General features: G+C 32.1%; 3 protein-coding genes across 11 annotated transcripts; all 3 read right to left on the bottom strand.

Moving 5' to 3' along the window:
- Positions 1-1,823: 1,823 nt before the first annotated feature.
- On the bottom strand, positions 1,824-6,475 carry LOC137806489 (gluconokinase-like). Of its 3 annotated transcripts, XM_068606636.1 has the most exons (6): positions 6,395-6,475; positions 3,285-3,414; positions 3,052-3,077; positions 2,923-2,965; positions 2,538-2,617; positions 1,824-2,436 (listed from the first exon to the last, which is right to left on the bottom strand). In XM_068606636.1, the coding sequence occupies exons 2-6, from the start codon at positions 3,338-3,340 to the stop codon at positions 1,994-1,996; spliced, it is 648 nt and encodes a 215-aa protein (XP_068462737.1). In that variant the 5' UTR covers positions 3,341-3,414; positions 6,395-6,475; the 3' UTR covers positions 1,824-1,993. The 3 variants fall into 3 exon arrangements, with proteins under 3 accessions (XP_068462737.1, XP_068462739.1, XP_068462738.1); XM_068606638.1 differs by lacking the exon at positions 6,395-6,475 and having other exon boundaries at positions 3,052-3,171; XM_068606637.1 differs by lacking the exon at positions 6,395-6,475 and having other exon boundaries at positions 3,052-3,163.
- Positions 6,237-6,875, bottom strand: LOC137839022 (uncharacterized). Its single transcript, XM_068648150.1, has 3 exons — positions 6,577-6,875; positions 6,395-6,475; positions 6,237-6,294 (listed from the first exon to the last, which is right to left on the bottom strand). The coding sequence occupies exons 1-3, from the start codon at positions 6,873-6,875 to the stop codon at positions 6,237-6,239; spliced, it is 438 nt and encodes a 145-aa protein (XP_068504251.1).
- A 4,008-nt stretch (positions 6,876-10,883) lies between these two features.
- On the bottom strand, positions 10,884-18,151 carry LOC137806488 (transcription factor SRM1-like). Of its 7 annotated transcripts, none has more exons than XM_068606634.1 (4): positions 17,635-17,866; positions 17,165-17,362; positions 15,141-15,895; positions 10,884-11,801 (listed from the first exon to the last, which is right to left on the bottom strand). In XM_068606634.1, exons 3-4 carry the CDS (start codon positions 15,524-15,526, stop codon positions 11,303-11,305), a joined length of 885 nt encoding a protein of 294 aa, XP_068462735.1. In that variant the 5' UTR covers positions 15,527-15,895; positions 17,165-17,362; positions 17,635-17,866; the 3' UTR covers positions 10,884-11,302. The 7 variants fall into 7 exon arrangements, with proteins under 7 accessions (XP_068462735.1, XP_068462736.1, XP_068462731.1 ...); XM_068606635.1 differs by having other exon boundaries at positions 17,165-17,343; XM_068606630.1 differs by lacking the exon at positions 17,165-17,362 and having other exon boundaries at positions 17,635-18,151.
- Between the last annotated feature and the right edge of the window lie 1,668 nt (positions 18,152-19,819).

Here is a 19,819-nt window from a genome sequence, read left to right as displayed (position 1 = left end):
CATGATAAGCCCCTTGATAGGAGTTATGCCTCAACTAGTATTTTGGATGAACTCTAGATATAAACAAAATTCCCTGAAATTTTAAGCAAGAGATAACAAATATAACTAAAACTTTTGCTTCATGGTTGCAAGAAGCAGAATAAAATAGTGTTAAAAATGAAAATAAGGGTTAAGGACTCACTTAACTAGCCTCTTTAGGAAGTGAGCTTACCTCACAAAATTGGCTCTGGCTTGCGAGGCGAGGTTTGAACCCTACTTATATAATCTAATTTAATCTTATCTTTGGTTGATCTGAGATCTTTGACACATTCCTTCATGTCAAGGAATGAATATCTCCAGTATGAGATTACATATTTGTAGTTGTGCACAAAAGTCTTTCTTAATGACTGATAACATGTTTCACACACGTTCCTAGGACCGAACGTATGTTTCGTGAAGATGTGTGCTCTATATCATTCCTTACCTATTTTATGTTTGTGAAGATGTGTTCTACATTATTGGTGAAGCTTGCATTTGGGAATATGAAATAAAAAATATTGAAATTGTCTGAAATTCTAACAATATTTCCATTTACCAAACAAATATCCATGTATGAAATTTCCAGGGTTTTTGACCATGATGGGGTTATTTTTTTTTGTTTTTACCAAAATGGGGTCCGTTTAAAAAAATTACAAATTTAGGCAAGTCGTGCCAATTTGACACGACTTCATATGCACAAATCGTTCCAATTGGACACGACTCTACCATGTCATACTGAAGTCGTGCCAACTTGGTACGACTTTTGTCCTGTCATACTGAAGTTGTGCCAACTTGACACGACTTCTGCAACGTCATAATTTTTTTAAAAAAATTTATTGTTTATATATTGGGCAGTAAGTTATGTAATGTTAAAAATTAATTTGATACATAATTTTCTAAGAGTGTTAGTTTTAACGAACAAACTAATCAGTTTTTCTTATTTCAAACTAATCAGTTTTTCTTATTTCTTACTAAAGCAAGGAATAAAGTTTGTACCCTGAGTCCATTATACTTTCAGCACAAAGTTATGTCCTTCAACCCTTGCTAACAGTAAATGGGTTAAAGCAAAGCAAACAAAGGTTAACGGACAATATTAAAAAGATTCCATAATTAATTATGGTTCTGCATGTTATAGGCGCAAAAAGCTAGTTTTGTTTTATTAATTAATTGTAGTTACCACCCATTCTAATGTTATGCAGAAAAGTCTTCTGTGAAAGTGTGCAGGCTGCAACTTGATGCTTTTTTTTCCATTAAAAAATAACAGGGAAAAGTCGCTTGAATTTTTGCAATTTGAAGGCCCATTGCCGATCAAGTTATATACTTCGAAGATGGAAAAAAATAAAGATACAATAATCTGAACATTTTTAACTAGTTACAACAATTTTTTCCTACAGTTATAGAGAAACTTTTTCTTTTTCTCCAAAGCCTAAAGTACTTAGAATTGATTTCTTTCTGTAACTATGTTTCACTAAAGTCACCTTTGAAACAAGTTGCAGATAATTTAAGGTAAGCCTGGTAACTAGACAATATAGTTAATGATTGTAAGTCTCAAGCACTTACTGTGGATATGGCAGCAGAAAAATCAGTTAAGTCGGTTTTCTTTTTCCCATCTGTCAACCATGGAGAATACTCCTCACCAAATTTCAATATTATCCAGTCTATGTAGGTCAATCTTGAAATTCAATGACATCCAATTCATTCTTGAAAAATAAAATCAAACAAAACCAAACCAAATTCTGATTCAAAACATTTGGTGTTTGATTAAAGGATAATAAGAAAAAAATTCCAGTTGCAACACAAGGGTCTAGTTAAACTGGGAATTTTCTTATATTCGACATATATGGTGAAAAATACAGAGAATATCATATGTACAGCTTGCCCTTTTTTTCTCTATAGGTTATCCTGCTCTAAACCATTCCTCCTTTTATTTGTACAAACTATAGTTGAAACCATGAAATTTTAGAGATTCATTTTATCAATGAAACTCAATACAATCATGATGGAAACAGCCCTGAAAGTGGAGCATGTTTAAAATGGTGTTGACAATGGTTTGGGGTATCAAAGTAGCATCAACTTTAAGTATTCCTTCACAGTGATCAACCTGGAGCAAATCTATCTGAGATTGCAGAAGTGATGCAGGCATATAATGTTTTCCTTCTGCAGCTCTGGCCTTAACTCGAACACTCAGCACTTCAGCAGGAGCATCCAACAAAATGAAGTTAACAGGACTTGCATAAGTCCCCAATTTATAAGCAGGGTAACCTGATCTAAGCATTTCTCTATATTGATTCTTCAAAGCAGAACAACCAAGAATCAGACCCTTTTTGTTATCCAAGTACTCATTTATGACATCACGCAGTGCTTTAAGCCACGGCATCCTGTCTTCATCTGTCAGTGGGATTCCCATTCGCATCTTTTCTGTTGTATTGGAAGAAATGAGATCAAAACAAAACAAAATGAGAAAAAAACAATAACAAAACAGATAGAATCAGTCCTTGTGCATAACCATACACACACACCTTTGTTTAATTCAGAGTGAAAATCATCAGCATCAAGGTACTTATATTGCATCTCTTTTTCCAGCCTCCGACCTATTGTTCTGCGAATAAATAAGAAATGTTAACCCAAACAGCCATGCTCAACAACGATCATCCTCTTTCTATATTCATGTATACAAACATTTTAAAGCCTTTTGATTGATGCTGACTTTCACTTCTAATGTCAATTTATTTCTTATTCTCAAAGATTTATAAAAAAACCAAAAAAAATTGTTCACTGAATCTCGTGCAAATATACGAAAACAACAAACAGATTGAATTTTTCTTTTAATGTAATCTAAAAGTTAATACTGAATAGGAAACCACCACCACCATAATAACAACATGTGAAAAGAAAAAAGCTTACGTCTTTCCGGCGCCACTGACACCCATGACAACGATAACTGCACCTGTTTTGGGTCCCAGATATGAATTCAGAGTGTGCAAATAAGAAAGCACAGAAATTGAAGACGAGAAAAAAATGGTGAATCATTACCATCGTTTGAAGCCATGTTGATGTATCTGGGTTTGGTAATGAGAGATATGAAAAGAATTGTTGAGAAGTTGTGTGTATATAAAACAATTTAGACGTGAAAAACAGAGAGAACCTGCAAAACTTATATATAATAATATTCAGGAAGGTCGTAATCACATTCAATTTTGGCGAAGTCAAATATAAAAAAAAAGATAGAAGGTGTGGTTAAGTACAAGTCTGTAACAAGGTTGTACCTGTTGAAGTGAGATTGAGGTTGTCTACGTGTGAGAGTGCGTAGGATCAGAGTCATTGCATTGCTTCATCTCAATCCAATGCATCTGCAACTCACTTTCACATACCAATCTTTTTCCAGACACCTATGTTCTGATTTTGACAACAACCAAATCAAACTTAATAATTTTCTTTATTTTGATAACTCAACATATAGTGAAGTACATTTATAATTATGATGTGATATAGTATAATTTTTAAAATTATTTCATCTCTTTATATAAAGTTAGAACTAAAAACAATTATTTCTTGCATAATTATAGTCTAATATACAATTGTAATCTATTGTAGAATTTATCAACATTTTTTTCTAATTTTCTTATTCTTTCACTTGTTCCTATTCAACTATGTATTACTATTACTATGGTTTGTTATCTCAATCAATCTAATAACACTTTTGTAACATTATATAGTATTTTAATTGATAAAAATATACCTTAATATTACATTTTACTACTCAATTATCATATATTTTTCTTTTTTATTTTATTTTGATGTTTGTTTTATCCCGTTTTGTCATTAATTTTTTAATTTGTATATTTTATCACATTTTTATATGTTTTATCTTTTTCTTTACATTATGTTAATAATAAATCATGAGGTTTTTAATGTTGTAAAGACTTTCATGGAGACACGTCCATATCTTGGGACACACTTAAGACTTAATAATTTAATAAAATGTGTCTTGTATTAAAGTCTGTGATAAAAATACGTGTTGCATTGAAGAGGTACACTCAGACTTTTTGACACATTAATAAATCAAAGGAAAAAATTTAAAAAGTCAATAATAGAATATGAAAACAATTGTGATAAAATATGTGAAATGACGACAATCAGTGACAGAATATCTCATTAATTTAATTTAATAATTATTATTATATTTTATTTTAAAGTATTATTTTATAATTTTTAAGTTTTTCATTAGTCTTTTATTTCTTTAAGGGTATTTTTTTGTCTAAATGAAACATTTTTAATGAGTTTTTCTAAATATACACATCCTTGTAAATAGTATTTTAAGCATTGTTTTGGTATGCATGATTTATTATATTGTGTGTGGAGATTGATTCACGAGGATTGTGTATATTTGCTGAAGATGATTTTTTACAATTTGTGATGAAAAATTTTAAATTGTCAAAATTTAAATTTGGAAGATTCATTTTCTGAATCATGAATCAAGTTGTATCGTGAGTAGTAAGATTTGTGATCAATAATAAAACATCACATTAATATGCATAAAAACACAAAATTCATGATCAATAACTAAGCATTTTTTATTTTAGTTTCTAAAATATCAAATTAGGAAAATATATCTATTTAAATTTAATTAAAATATAAAACTTGATTATAGTGCATCTAAATTCTAAATTTTATATTTTCCAAGTGTAGATTAAAAGAGATAAGAAAGTCTTATATGAATAAGGTCCAAAATTAAAATTAGAAGTCCAAAAAACAATGTTAAAACTGACAGTCCCCGCCCAAACACAATTAGTCTTGTCCTGTGCCGTGTCTCCAAACTACCTTGAAAATTTGCCATATATATCTGTCTCACAACCATTTTTTATTTGTCCTGTCTTGTGAGGTCACACATCCATCTAAAATTTCCATTTTTGCTACTCACTATTTTTCTTGTTGTCAATGGCAGAAAGCCAATAATCTGCTATATTGTATAGCAGATAGTGTAATGGGCATATGGCAAAAGTTACATAACAGTCTTTTTTTTTCTGCAAAATATATATATATATATATATATATATATATATATATATATATATCAACTAGCATTATATCAACTCAAAAAATTAATTGGCTGAAGAGTTCAAAGAAATGACAAGAGCATGCAGGACGAATGCTGCAACCTCAACATTGATAGGGACCACAATAGTAGACACAGTTGAAATTTGGAATGTGAGAAATTCCACTATGCAATAGTGCTATAGAGGCACTAGAGTGGCTATTTAACAACACTGCTTGTTGTCCTTCTAAAACCTAGCATTTAATACCATATAATATAGGCATATGTAGAATTATGATAAAACTTCCCTGTGAGCTTGCTACGTAATTGACAATCTCAAATAACCTCCAATGCCTTTCTCCATTTTAACAGTCCTACTTATATCCTATGTGCAATGTCTTCACAAATTTCCTCATCATTTTGTAATATTGGTCCATATTTAAATTTTGAAAGTTAAAATGTGACACCTTCCATTTTTACTTGCAATCACAAAATAAATAATGTATATGCTACAAATATAGATAGTCAAAAAACAAAAAAGAAACCCAGAATAAAGAAAACCATGATAAATAATATGGTCAGTTTATGCACAAATAATGTATATGCTACACATATAGATAGTAAAAAAAAAAAAAGAAACCCATGATAAATAATAAGGTCAGTTTATGCACAAATCACCATCACTCTAGGAGCAACAAGAGCATGGCAATGAAGTCAAAATATGAAAGACATACTGGAATTAATGTAAGAAAAAAAAGCGCCAACAAATATCAGTTAAATGTGAACTTGGAAGGAAGAAGTAAGGGACACGAGGAGGGAAAAGGTAGTCCTGTAAAGTATGAGGAATAGAAGTCCAAACAGAGTTAACTTTTAAGTGAAACTCACTATAGCACACCACTACAACGCTGCAAAAAACCACTACTTAAATACACACTGATATGCTAAATTTGTAGAACCCCAAGGCCACTCCACACCACTAAACACATATAGCATGCCATTAACAACTGCATGAGACTTTGAGCATGGCTATGTTTGCCTTATGTATTTGCTAGATCAGTCAGTTTGCCTATTTTTGTTTCTCTACTCAATTACTATATCCCTCCTTACTTCACAGGGCCAAGATGCGAGCTTATTAATTTCTTTTATCATACACATTTCCACAACAATCTACAAATATTTTAGTCTATAAACACCATGCTCTGAAGTCTATTTGCTTCAAAACATAATCAAAGACAAAATCCCTAGACAATACACGCCAGGAAACAAACATACAAAGGCTAAAATCCCGATCCACACCACAGTGGTTAGTTCAACACTATATTTCACTCACACAGCACTTACGTTTTGGACAAAGCATCAAAGATGCTCTGCGCCTCGCTGGTAACACCAACCCCGATCCTCTCAGCATCAGCCTCTGCTTGTCTACACCCAAAAATCATTTGAAGCCACGCATGAATTTCGTAGAAAAACACATTTAAAGAAAACTAGAAAAAACAAAAAGTTGAAGAATTGCACGAGAATACCTAATGGCAACTTCTTCCCTAGCTTGGAGAGCGGCGAGGTCAAGGAAGCAGTTGGTGGGATCAAGTGGGTCTTCGACCTGGCCAAGAAAGGTGAAGTCTTTGATGTAATTAGGCTTGAGAAACCGAATGTTTCGACGAGGGCCATGTTTGGAAGGTTCCTGGATTACGGGGATGTTGGAGGGGCGATCGAAGGTGACAACCTGGCCTTCGAATTCGTCGCCCAACATTGTGCTGATCGAAAGCAAACACCCCACGGCCAATTCCTCGGGGTTGTTGTTGTTGCTGTTGCCACCCTCCATTATCGTGCTTTCTGCTCCTTCCTACACTTCCCTCCTACTTTACCTTCCCTTCCACCAAATAAGGACTCTTTCTTCCTACACTTCCATACTTTCTTGTGTCACCCCATACTAAATATGAAAATACCGTTTTATCCTTTTTTGTGTCACCCTATACATAATCTGGAAGATATGTTTGGATCCGGAAGTGTTCTTTAGATTTATAAAATCTGAAATTCTTTTTTAATTTGAAATAAGCCTATGAACCGAATTACATAATCCCAAAGTTAATCTCATATTTTAAAAACTTTCAAATTATGTAATCCGAAAGTTAATCACACATCTGAAAAAAAAAATTCCAGATTACATAATTCAGAAGTTAATCTTATGTATAGAAAAGACTTCTGGATTATGTAAACTGGAAGCTAATCACAAAAGGCTTCCAAATTACATAATCTAAAAACTAATTTTGAATCTAGAAAAAAGACTTCCAAATTATGTAATCAGAATATTAAAAAATGCTATTTTTTTAATAAAAAAAACAACTTAGCACAAGAAGGTATGGAAGTGCAGGTCCAAACAAGACTTGGCTCTTTCTTCCACACAATATTCAATTGGCAATTGCTTCCTGCACCATATCACTGCACCCGATTCCAGTGGAAAAGATGCACCCGATTCCAGTGGAAAAGACGAAACTGTCCTTAAAAAAATTTCTGAAATATGTGTTCTGGATTTTTTTTTTCGAAACAAAATTTTATATTATGGATTTTTTTTATCCAGAATGGGTTTTTCATTTTTCTGGACTTTTATTTCTGAAATACAATAATTTTTTTCTGGATTTTTTTTCCGGAATGTACCCTCCTTCTTCATTGTTCAAGGTTTGTGCTTTCTGAACCCCCAATTTTGAACCCCCACCCCCATTTTTGAACCTCCACTCATCACGTAAGAAAATTATAGAAATGCCCTTAAAGATTTATAATTTAAAAGCATTTTTTTCCTCCTTCTCGTATCCTCCTCAGTTGCATTATTCCATTTGCATTGTGGTTGCACTTTTTCTCTCCTTGTGCTTTGGTTACTTGGTTCGTGCTTTCCATTCATCTCCAATGGGATTCTATTGGATTGGCAACATTCTTATACAAAGAACATCGTTAAAGAATTATAGGTGCAATATTTTTGCTTTATGGCAATATTTGAATTCCCGAACAGGGGAGGTGTGTCTTAATGGATGATTTCTCAAATAACTTTTCCGCCACATATTTCTATAATAAGTTTCTTGAAATAACTTTCTCAAATATGTTTTTAGAAAACTTTTCGAAATATTTTTTGAAAAGCTTAGTCTGAAAACATATTCTAGTAAGACGATTCTAGAAAGCTACAATGGGAAGTTTATTTAAAAATATATTTTCTTTTGTAGAGTTGTGTTTAACTATTAAATATTAATTTTATTTACGTATATGTAAAAAAAACATATAAAATTAGTGAATGATGTTCTTAGAAAGATCATGTACAACCAACTATGTCCATTAGACGAATAAAGTCGAGTGGTGCTACTAACATTGTTGAAGGTGACGAATATGAAGAAAATGTGATAGTTGAGGAGACTCATGTAGTGGAGGATGATGAAGCCTATCTTTGAGGGTCCATGGATAGATTCTTACTTGCTAGTTTTGAGGAGCATGTGAATAGACAATTACGAATTGAAGTGGTAAGTAATAATGTTTATATACATGCATTGAAATTAATGTGTTATTTATTAGACTTCAATTCTCAAATGAAATTCATTGGTTGTTGTACGATCGTGGTGAACTAAAATTTGTGTCTCATTGCTCAAAAATTGAATAAGTTGGGAACGTTACAGGAATGGATAGAAGTTGTGTTTGAGTTGTCGAGTTTAGTCATTTTGGTTCATGCTAGATATAACATTGCAGACAAAAGATTGTTGTTTGCCTTTGTAGTGAGGTGGCATCTAGATACAAATTCTTTTCATCTACCATTTGGGGAATTAAGCATCACATTCGATAATAGGTCAAATTAGTTGCACCTACCCATTACGTGGAATTTCTACACGTACCCTACCTTAGATGCAGTTGGGGCTACGAAGTTGTTGGTAAAGACACATTGTGTTGATCGTGCTACTTAAGGATGGCATTGTGGGACGGGTTGACCTGCGGCTCGATAATAAAAAAATGTGGCGCGAGCTACCTATTTTAACTTGGGATTAGGTCTGCCTCACATAACCTGCAACTCGCATGAGCCAAGTTCGAGACAGGACATCCTCCATAATTCTCACATATTAAAATTATGGAAATTTCTTTTTGTACCCCCCATAATTTCTTCTTGCACCCTCATACTCTCAAAAATTTCAAAATTATTCATCTAATATTATACAATCCAAAATACAAATTTGTATTTGGTATTGTACAATCCATAATACAAAATTGTATTATGAATTCTATAATCTAAATCAAAAATATGATTTTTGTAACCTAGAAAGTCTCAAGATTCCACATTCTGGAATTAAAGAAAAAACATTCAATAAAAAAAGGCAAAGAATAATTTCAATACTTTATGAAGTATAAGGTGCAAAAAGAAACTTCTCTTAATTCCTAATTCATAACACGTTCACAAAATTCGGTAAGACTTATTTATATATATATATATATATATATATTTATTTATTTATTTAATTAATAGTGTGTTTTTGTCTTTATGAAATGCATAAATTTTTTAGAATTTCAATACTCCTCCAATGTAGTAGTCGGACCTAAGTCATTTTTATAATAAAATTTAAATATAGTGTTATATATATATATCATATTATTTTATATTATTATTCAATTGAAATAGTAATCATGTATATACATATATTACCTTAAAAAGGAGTATATATTTTATTAGTCAATTTAATAGTATAATCAAAATTCAAATTTCATTGAAAATCTGAATATCATAATAATTTATTTTACCCATATCTTATTACGCATGTGTCGTCATAATAATATTAATATTGTGAGACCATTTACATAATTCATCTAAATAAGAAAAAAAAGTAATAAACAAAAAAAAAATATTCAAATTTTATATTTGAAATTTTATTTTTCATTAATATCTAGAAAAACAACATTTCTTATGTGGGTTGGCGCACAAGCCCGTGGGCCATCTTATGTGAGATGAACCAATAAAATCAACCCACATTTCCTATGTGGGACAGGAAAATGCGGCGAGCTCGCATTGTCATCCTTAGTACTACTACAACTTCAAAGACTAGGCAATTAGTTAGTTGAGAGAGGTATATAAGAAGGCATGCGACAACAAACAATAGACAGTTGTTACTCAAGCTTATTTGTTGCACCTAGTTGGTTGCATGATTTTCACATATAAGAGTGTGATTTTTTTATAAGTGTTCATAATTGGGGTTATTAGCTAATGGAAGCTTGCACATTTTTTAATTGATATTATGATGTAATAAGTTAGTAACGTGCATAATAGACAAGTGACACAAAAACTAAAAAATTAGTTAAAGTACATTAAAGTAAACAACTTACACAAAAAAAAGGCTTGATTTAGAAGTAGATGACGATGAAGATTGTACATGCTTATGCTTTTGAACATTAGATGATCTTATCAAACCTTTGTTAAAATATTCAGTAAAAAAATTCTATAATTTTTCCTTGATTTTGGTCCAATTTTAGCTCCTAGGTAAGTGAATCAATATTTCCAAAGTAAAAACCTAATATTTTTAACTTCATCATTGGGTCTAAAATTGCACCAAATGCAAGCACCACACTATAGTCATCCAAATATTTCTCAAACTTTATGAATATAGAACTTATTGGAAGTGCTTCCTAATAAAGAATTTTGTTTGTGATGTTAAACTTTAGTAGACATAATTAATACACCTATTCCTTTTGTACATCCACACTTAAATGTTGTAATAGGACTAACCTGCTAACAATTGATGGTAGATGGGACATTTAGATCCAACTGGAACTAAGTCAAAATACAACAATAACAATTCAAAGACACAAAAACTTTCCCTACAGCATGGACCACTTTATATGACTAACAAAGACAATTTCAATGTCTACAAAACAACCTTACTTTCATGTTGTCGTATGTCAAGGCTGCCAGATATTCCATCCATGGCAGCCGATGCAGATACATTCTAATGCTACAATCTAAGTATCGCTTATTTGAAATAATTGATGGGACATAAACCTCGCACATAAGCATCTTTTGGAATAGGAAAAGAATTAGGACATATTTGGATAAACTTCTCCATAAACACTTCTAGCTGGACAAAGAAAATAATATTTCATTTTTCCTTCTCATTCTTTTCCTCCTAGAGCTACTTAGAGGAGAAATTTATCCAAACAAATCCTTACATTATATTCAGAAACCATGTAGTCTTCTGTGTCCTTTTTTTGTACATTAGACCTTTGAACAGAACTTCATCTATGAGCAGATGTATGTGGCATGGGGTATGGCACAGGACCCAAGTTCATTGGGGCTCCAGGAACAACTGTCACAGGAACCGGGCCACCAAGACCATATGCCATGTGTGCCGATGTAGGAAGGTTCACTGGGGTGCCAACTGCAGATACAAGGGGTCCTCCTACAGGTTGTCCAATGGTTGGAGCAGCATATATTCCTACACTTGGGGCAGCAGTTGGGGTGGGAGGGGCTGGTTTGGTAGATTTTCCAGAGTTTGCTGCAGAACCATTTGTTTGGCCAGTAATTGGTCCTTGAGGTGCTGAAACTTCCCCGTTGTTGACACTGGTGATATCATGTATGCTGGATCGCCTTCTATCTTTATTCATCGAGTTCAAACGAATGAAGTATTTTTGGGCATGGCTTGCAACTTGTGTAGGTGTTCTTGTCACTACAAAGTTCCTTGATATGCTTCGCCAGTCACCTTTTCCATACTTTTCCAAGCCAAGAAGAAATAACCTGTTCAAGCAAAGAAATATGTAATTGTTAAAAACGAAAATTGTAATTGGAAGCATGTCAAGATACCAGAAGAAAAAGTACCAATGAAATGTACATTATTATTCATAAAATTATCAAATCCACATGCAACAGAGATCCTTAGTTTTTAACTTAACAGAAGAAAAAAATCTATAATGATCAAGGATGTGTTAGTACATGAAAGGTGAAAGTACATTCAATACTGTTGGCCCTATGTATCAAACTAATTAGACTATTGATTCTGATCACATGACTCCATCTCCTATTCTTTTCAATTCGTATGTCAAAATGACTACAGACTAACTCATTGCAGTTGCAAATGATGATACTGTACCGAAATGCGGATCTAGAAATATAACTTTAGAATAGTCTATTGTATTAAAGAATATTTTATATGTCCATAACAGGTCTAGAGTCTTATCTCTGTACAAAAACTTACAAAAGATTTAACTATTCAATAACTTTTTTTCTCTTCTTTTTGAGTATTTCATTCATGACCTTGCCACAAGAAAAATTATTTTAATTGCCAAGGACCAGATTGTAGCCACATTACATCTAGCACATAATTGTTCTTCTACCTCTCAATGGAAACTCAGTTTCACTCTTATAGTTTCATTCATCTTCAAAATTTTCTTCTTGAAGATTTTATTCTTCAAGCAATCTTTTACTAGGACCTTTAGCTTGACATTTGTTCTAGTCCGATCTTGGTAACTAATCAAATTTCATATCCTAACTTATCAGTACTCTCTTCATCTTCAAGTTATATATTTTTTATCCTTTGGAGTTACTGTAGTACCCCAAGAAAAATTCCAACTACTTATGAGCAAGTTTTTCTCTTATTACTTCAAGAATAAGAGGATAACATATGCTTCCAACAAAAATTAGATGATCCATAGAGGATTTTCTTTCATACCAAACATCAAAAGCTATTTTTTAAAGCTTTGGTGGGCAAAATATTTAGTTGATACATTAAGGTATTAACTTCCCTAAGCCAAAAAAAATTTGAAAGTCCTTTCTCAAACAAAGAACATTTGGCCATCTCCATCACAATTTTATTAAAGAGAATAGTATTGTGGGTCATATGGTTTGTGCATCCACCATCTATTGACCATGCTTCCTTTGCTCTTGTTAGCTAATACAATGTAGCATAAATAGTTGTTCCTCCTTCTGTTGATGACATTCAACAACTTGAGCTAAGTACCCTTATTGGTTTGGTTTATTCTGTAGATATTCTTCAGGTGGCCAAGCTGATTACAAGCCCTACATTTAACTCCTGGCTTGGACCAATAGAAGATTTTGTATGGTTGTTCATCTTTGTTAGACCAAAGATGGTTACAGACCCTTAATTTTGATGGTAACAAACAATTAAATATGTATAAGGCTTTGGAGAAAAGTTTGTCTGATCAAATGAGGCTTTAGTCTACTAGTGCCCAACAATGAAACTTGCACGACTTCTGATGAACCTGTACGAGTAGTTAACACTCTATAATATATTAATAATATTCTTCAAGCATACTATGATGTTTTTCACATGTTTAAAAAACTTTATGGGATAAGTTCTACGACTGAGACTATAAAAATAAACTGCCATATAGAACACAAGTATGACTAAAGGAGAAAAATTTACAGCACAAGTCCCATTCACTAGCTGTGTCTATGATTTCAAAATGTAAAGGGATAAAAGGGGTTTAAAAGAAGAAAACAAAACAGGGAACCCACAACTTCTATCAGCAAAAGACAAAATAGAAAATGAAATAATTGATTAACTTGTGAGGACTCAAACTCAGAAGTTTAACTATTCCATTAAATACTGTATCTTTTGTAAGTCCACAACTTAAGACTAGTGTCACTATGGATGGACTACATTCTAGTTCTACTTTGGAATAAGCAGCAGAAGTGTGTTTAATAGCTTAACCATCCAACAGCCAAGATGATGATTCTATAGCGTTATTAACTCAGTAAGCTTCACACCAGACGGGATTAAACTACCTCAGATATAAAATCAAAACAAATGTAAGAGAAATGAATAATTTTTTACTGCAGAATGACCTTCCTAAAGAGAAGTCACCTTAAGTAATAGAGCATCATTGACTACAGTGACTTGGGGCATGTTTTTTTGGCTCAGGCAAGAGACTGTTTTAGGCTTTTAACAATTCTGCATTATACTTAAATATTTTCATTTCAGAAGTCCTTGACTTCACAAAATTGTTTGATGATTAATCGATCATCTAAACATTTCTTCTTAGTGTATTCTCTCGCGTACACATCCAGAAACTATCATCAGGCATATCACTTGAAAATTAGATACTATTATTGCTCCAATGAAGCATTAATACAATAAAAAATAATTAAAATTTCAACTTCATATTCATTCCAAGCAATAGCAGAACTATGAGTTTGACTTGCTCTTCCTCTAAACAGAAACCTAATCTGAATACCTTTTCACCATCTCCAGATTATAAATACCGTTCAAGTTTGTGGTCAACAAAACAAATAATATGGAGTTAACATACAATTTGGTTCTTGAAAGTAACAGCTTGTAATATTTTATTTATTTATTTTCTGAAAGAGCATGCCTATTGAATTGGTTCTTTAAAATTTTCAACTTGCTAGCATGTTTATCCAACTAAGTATCAACTTGAAAAGAACTCTATCCATCCAAGGACAAACTTTCAGACACCAATGGAACACAGGTGCCACTCCTATGGACCATAGTATGTGCTAACACAATAATATGTATAAAACCATCTCAGTTTTAATCCCATGCCCCAGATGCTCAATTTAACATAATCATTTGTTGCTAGCTAGCTGCACAGCATTAATCTAGATAAAAACTACTAGAAGAGCATTTTTTTATGGAAATCATGGAGCATGACAACAAAAGAAGTAACAAGTAGGCTTCCTGTCAGAATAGGGTCTCTTCCACAGTAAGATCAAAACTAATATTTCTGAAAGGATCGAAACTAAAATACTCTTATAAACACAAACCAGTGGCGCAATCCAAACAGATGACTAAAGTCATCGAGGAGCAAGTATGGTTTAGTAAAATATTCTTGTAAAACAATTAAAGTCGTGCATTTGAGACTGAATGAAAAATAAGCTGACAAAGATCAGAAGAAACAATTAGTTAACGCACACAAGGATCAACTATATAATCAGATTCAAGTTCCAACTACCAAAAAACCTTTTGGTTAAAAAAACAAACTTGAGATAACAAATTCAAACAATGTCAAAATTAATAATAAGCAACCTGCCTCTGCTTACCATGCCATATACTAGGATATATAGGCTTTCTAAATATTTAAGCAAAGAGAAACTAACTTGTGTTCATCCTCTGTCCATGCAATACCCTTTCGTCGTTCCTGATCTGATCTTGAAGCCTTATTTCCATGATTTGATTCGTTGTTACTATTCCATGAACTGCCTCCCTTCTTGCCGGCTCCTTCATCACTAGCATGGCCTGCTGAGCCCTCTGAAGAATAATTATAAGATGGCAAAGGTACGCAACCAGATTCAATCTGATTAACATCTTCAACCAAGAGCTCGTAGTGGTGCTTAATCTCTTCCAAGGTTTTCCCTGGTACATCAGCCGCAATCTTCTTCCATCTGTCCGAAGCATCTTCAGGATGAATTGCCAAGGCATTTTCAAATGCTTTATCCTGTTCTTTGCTCCACTCGGAGCTACTCCCGACTTCATCCACAGTCATCTAGTCTTGTTTAAATCAACTACTGAGATTTGTTTCAAAAGGAGAGGAAAGGTTTCTATTTAATAGTTCAACAATCTACGTCAAGCGCACACCTTAAATTCCACAAACACACTGGTTTGTTTCATGGGAATAATGGATCTAGTTTATTTCTTTGAAGAGTACCTTAATATTACTTTGATCTTATGCTAAACTATTGGAGCAGATATGTTGGAATAAGTTCCAGTCCTGGAGTAGAATCAACAGAGACAGAAAATGCCACGAAGCAGAACAGAGTTCAATACCAACTCAATCCCAAACACTGAGGTATGTAAAATTTCAGTGGTGATTTTGCTTCAGAATTGAAAAACTGGACTCTTGTGAATTGTTTACCTATTAATGAATGAAAAGGCAACAAAGTACAGTTAGGGCATGAGAAAAATCTGATAATCATTAATACAAAGATGCAATACTTGGCATTTTAAGGGAAGTGAAAATATGGACATTGATGTGATGTCAGTCAATGAGATGGTAATTAGGGCTCTGGATTTCTAATATACGAAAGAGACAATTCATAAATAAACAAAGTAGAAAAACCGAGAAATCTATAATTGATAATAACAAAAGCATTTAAATTACTATATTTCATATGCAAAAAGGAAAAATAGATTATCCATAGCTCTACTGATAAGAACAGTTTTAACAGCACAGGACCACAGAAATATATCTTTCCACCACCATAACTAAAACCTATAACCGATGTAAATCTCACATTCACTGAACACATTCAATGCCCTCGTATTTTGTTTTTTATTCTTGCTACATCACTTTAAGTTCAAAGCCTACCCTGAAGACCAAATCAAGGTCCAACCTGCATCTTTAAGTACTTGTCTGGATTACCGTTTCAGAGTCTTCAAACAAAGCTTCTCACTTTCCTATGCACTAAACGTACAAGTCTTTTGTTTCATTGAGATGGAAATGAGTTTCTTTTAATGTAACGGTTGCACAAACACTCTAAGCATTCTAAAGTTGAAGTTTCAGAAAGACCAAAGGGTTATTTATAAGAACATTATAGTGATTATCAAATGAGTTTAGGTCTTTATTTCCATCTTGGCTATCAATAAAAAACCTTGCAAGAGTAAGCAAAACAACTTCAATCTCAACATTTTGATAAAAAAACCTAGTAACCCAATTCAACTTACCTTGGAACAGTAACATAAACGGTTGATTCCCTTCAGTTGAGGTATTGCTATGCTTTTTTTTATGAGCTAAAAGTGATTAGTAGTAACTAATCCCTCAACAGCATAGTTGGCCAAAGGTACAGCGAGCATTCTCAGGCTTCTGACTCTCTAACTAACCAACCTAAGTCTGTCTTTAACACCATTTAACTGATATAATTGACAGTCAAGTAAAAAGTTAAAAACCTATTTCTGATTGTGAAAGACTCTGTCCCTTGTTTCTTCAAATTTTTTGGTGGAAAAGAAAATTCATATAATTTTCAAAAATATTTCATTTTGATTTTAGAATTAACTTTAGCCTATTTAAAAAATAAAATGAAATTGACAATTATCCCAACAAAGGAAGATAAAGATAATATAGATATTAAGAAGAAAAAAAAAGGAAAAGCAGAAGAGAACCAGATTTAAGATTAAAAGCCTTAACTGGGTAAGAATCTGTTAAGGGCAGAACTAGGAAATCATTAATGACATTGAGGGTTATCCTTAGATACCAGAAAGAGATGGAAGAAGGGTCACAATTGGTCCCATCTCAACAACAGCTTTGCCACAAATAGGACAGCGGGGATTGAAAAAGCCAGAACCCAAGTTGCAACCCACAGGAATCTGCAGGGCGCATTAATATCTGACAGATGATGATACAAGATGAAGAGAGAGAAAGAAAAGATTGAGGAATAAACCAAAAGGAAAGTTAGAGAGAGAAAGAATGAATCTTTTTTAACCCCTTTTGCTTTATTTTTCACATTCCAACAAGAATAAAAAATTGGAAATGATGAGGCAAAGTAACAATCATAGCATAACATAGGATACGAGAGCATAATAAGCAGCAGAAAAAGATTTAAATTGATTGCAATGAATTAGGAGAGTTTGTGAAAAATAATGAAGCCAAGGTATTACCTTTATCTTCCTTCTTGGAGTGCTTGCTTGCTTCAATCCTTTTTATGCTAACTACCTTCAGCTCAGAAAGACTGTTACACACAGAAAAGAGTCAAATAAAGCTGTATGGGTCTATATATAGGTACTGAACTGGATCAGTGAAATGCTTCTCTCTCATGAACCCTTTTTTTTGGAGCTATGCAAATTCTTTCTTTCTGTTTATCTTATCAGAACAGTAAGTGCATACATTCCAGATAAACTAACAATAAAAGTGTGATGGTTTAAGAGAAGTAATCATGAAGGATTGAATGTAATTTTTTTAGCATATTATATTATTATACAAATTGAATAATAAATAATTAATTAAAGGATGTTCCTTTTTTTGGGTGTTTTGGATAAAGACCTAGTTATGCACCCAAGTTGCAACAACACCTTGTGGTGAATCAATCATTGCAAACCACATCAGATGAAAGTCAAATTTTGCCGGCTAAAACGAAAGCCACCCGAGTCTGCACATGGTATGGGACATTCAATAATTATGTCTCTTTACGTTTCACAAGGTTGTAATATTTTTTCCATTCCAAAAAACATGCTTGTATAAAACGTGTCATCTTGTTATTTGAATGTGCATATGAGATTATAAATTTTAATATTAAAATGAAATAATTTTAAAATTAGATTTTATCCTATCAAAATTATTAATTGATAATTTTGTTCACTATCTAATTGTTAAATTAATATTTTTTAAATGTTTAATTATAGGCTAAAAATATTAATACCTTTAAATAATACTATATGAATAATTTACACGAACAAGTTAACTTCTTTTCTTTTGATACTTGAAGCTAATTTTGAGTTAATTCTTAGATTGGGAATGTTGTGTAATACTGGGTTTTGTTGAATCTTTTGTAATTATTATTATGTTTGTACAAATAGATCCTATTATGTGGATTATATGCTGCTTGCTTAATAGATAGCTTGTTGGATTATGTAACTTTGTTCAATAATTCAAATTATTTTTAATTTTATGATATAAATGATGGAAAAAAACTCACGCGGAAGCAACATACAATCACGAATCAACTGTAGAAAATAAACAACACAACATTTAACGTGGTTCAGTTCCCAACTGCAATAAATAACTATTAGGTTTTCATTTTTGTCCTGTTGCACACCAATTACAAGTACAATGATATCTTTAAATAGAGATTATAAAAGAGACACAATGATTAAACCGCTCACTAAACATGATGTATAGTCAGTTCAACCCAATTGGTCCGGGTTTCGTAGCCAACCATAAATAGTTATTTTTTGACTTACATAAAAAAAATTTGGTTCGTTTGGATCTCTTTAATGACTTCACTTGGTTTCTATATTTGATTTTTTTTTTAATTTGAACTTTATCAATTTTCAACGGTTATGACTAATTTTTCAAAGTACTAAAATATATGAAAAAATTGAATACGACACAATACGTATGTATGTTTTTTTTTCCTGATAAAAAAAATATAAATTAATATGAGATCATATAAAAGAGTTTTCATCCTTTGGGATTTGATCTATGAGATTAATATTGAGGGTTTTGTGTGCTTTTTCTTACATGTGTCTAGATTTTATCCATTTCGAATTATTTTTTTCTGTTTATTGTTGAATTGAGTCCTTCTATTTATGCTTTAATTTTGGTTTCTCCTCTCTAAATTGAATTGTTCTAGTAATTGTTAATCCTCCAAATTGAGTCATGTTGTAGATGTCTATTTTTTTTTAATACGTGTTTGATCCTTATAAAATTACTTGAAAGAGGTTCAGTGTTTTTGTGAATATTAAAAGGTTCAAGGACTTATTAGCAATATAAAAGATTAAAAGGCAAAAAATACTGGGCAAAAGTTGAAAAAAAATAGTATAAAGGTTACAGTACATATATGAAAAGTTTAGAGGTCAAAGTGTAAAATGGTTAAAAAATAATAAAAAGTTATGGCTTAGATATGTTTTTTCTTCCGAATAAATTATTAGATTTTATTTTTTTAAATATTTTCTCTTCTTAATAAATTTTGTATTTTGTTTTTTGTCTAAAAAAGGGTATAGATGGTATTTTGAACAATAAAAAAAATTATATAGCTTTAGAAACTAAAACTAAAATAAAATCATTATTAAGGATGAAAACGTTCACAGAATTTATTAGGGACAAAATGTAAAATAATCATTTATC

The sequence above is a fragment of the Phaseolus vulgaris genome, chromosome 3, assembly GCF_000499845.2.
Source record: "Phaseolus vulgaris cultivar G19833 chromosome 3, P. vulgaris v2.0, whole genome shotgun sequence".
Lineage (NCBI taxonomy): Eukaryota > Viridiplantae > Streptophyta > Magnoliopsida > Fabales > Fabaceae > Phaseolus > Phaseolus vulgaris.
Note: the sequence above shows the minus strand (reverse complement) of the source record. Positions and strands in the feature narration are given on the sequence as shown.

Coding starts and splice junctions, on each gene's coding strand:
- LOC137839022 (XM_068648150.1), bottom strand. CDS start 6,875: ATGGAGGGTGGCAACAGCAACAACAACAACCCCGAGGAATTGGCCGTG. Junction 6,476..6,576: donor AGGGAAGAAGTTGCCATTAG/GTATTCTCGTGC, acceptor TTTTGGGTGTAG/ACAAGCAGAGGCTGATGCTG. Junction 6,295..6,394: donor TTTGATGCTTTGTCCAAAAC/GTAAGTGCTGTG, acceptor TGTATTGTCTAG/GGATTTTGTCTTTGATTATG.
- LOC137806488 (XM_068606630.1), bottom strand. CDS start 15,526: ATGACTGTGGATGAAGTCGGGAGTAGCTCCGAGTGGAGCAAAGAACAG. Junction 11,802..15,140: donor TGGACAGAGGATGAACACAA/GTTAGTTTCTCT, acceptor TTGCTTGAACAG/GTTATTTCTTCTTGGCTTGG.
- LOC137806489 (XM_068606636.1), bottom strand. CDS start 3,340: ATGACTCTGATCCTACGCACTCTCACACGTAGACAACCTCAATCTCAC. Junction 3,078..3,284: donor CCTCAATCTCACTTCAACAG/GTACAACCTTGT, acceptor TACCAAACCCAG/ATACATCAACATGGCTTCAA. Junction 2,966..3,051: donor CAACATGGCTTCAAACGATG/GTAATGATTCAC, acceptor GACCCAAAACAG/GTGCAGTTATCGTTGTCATG.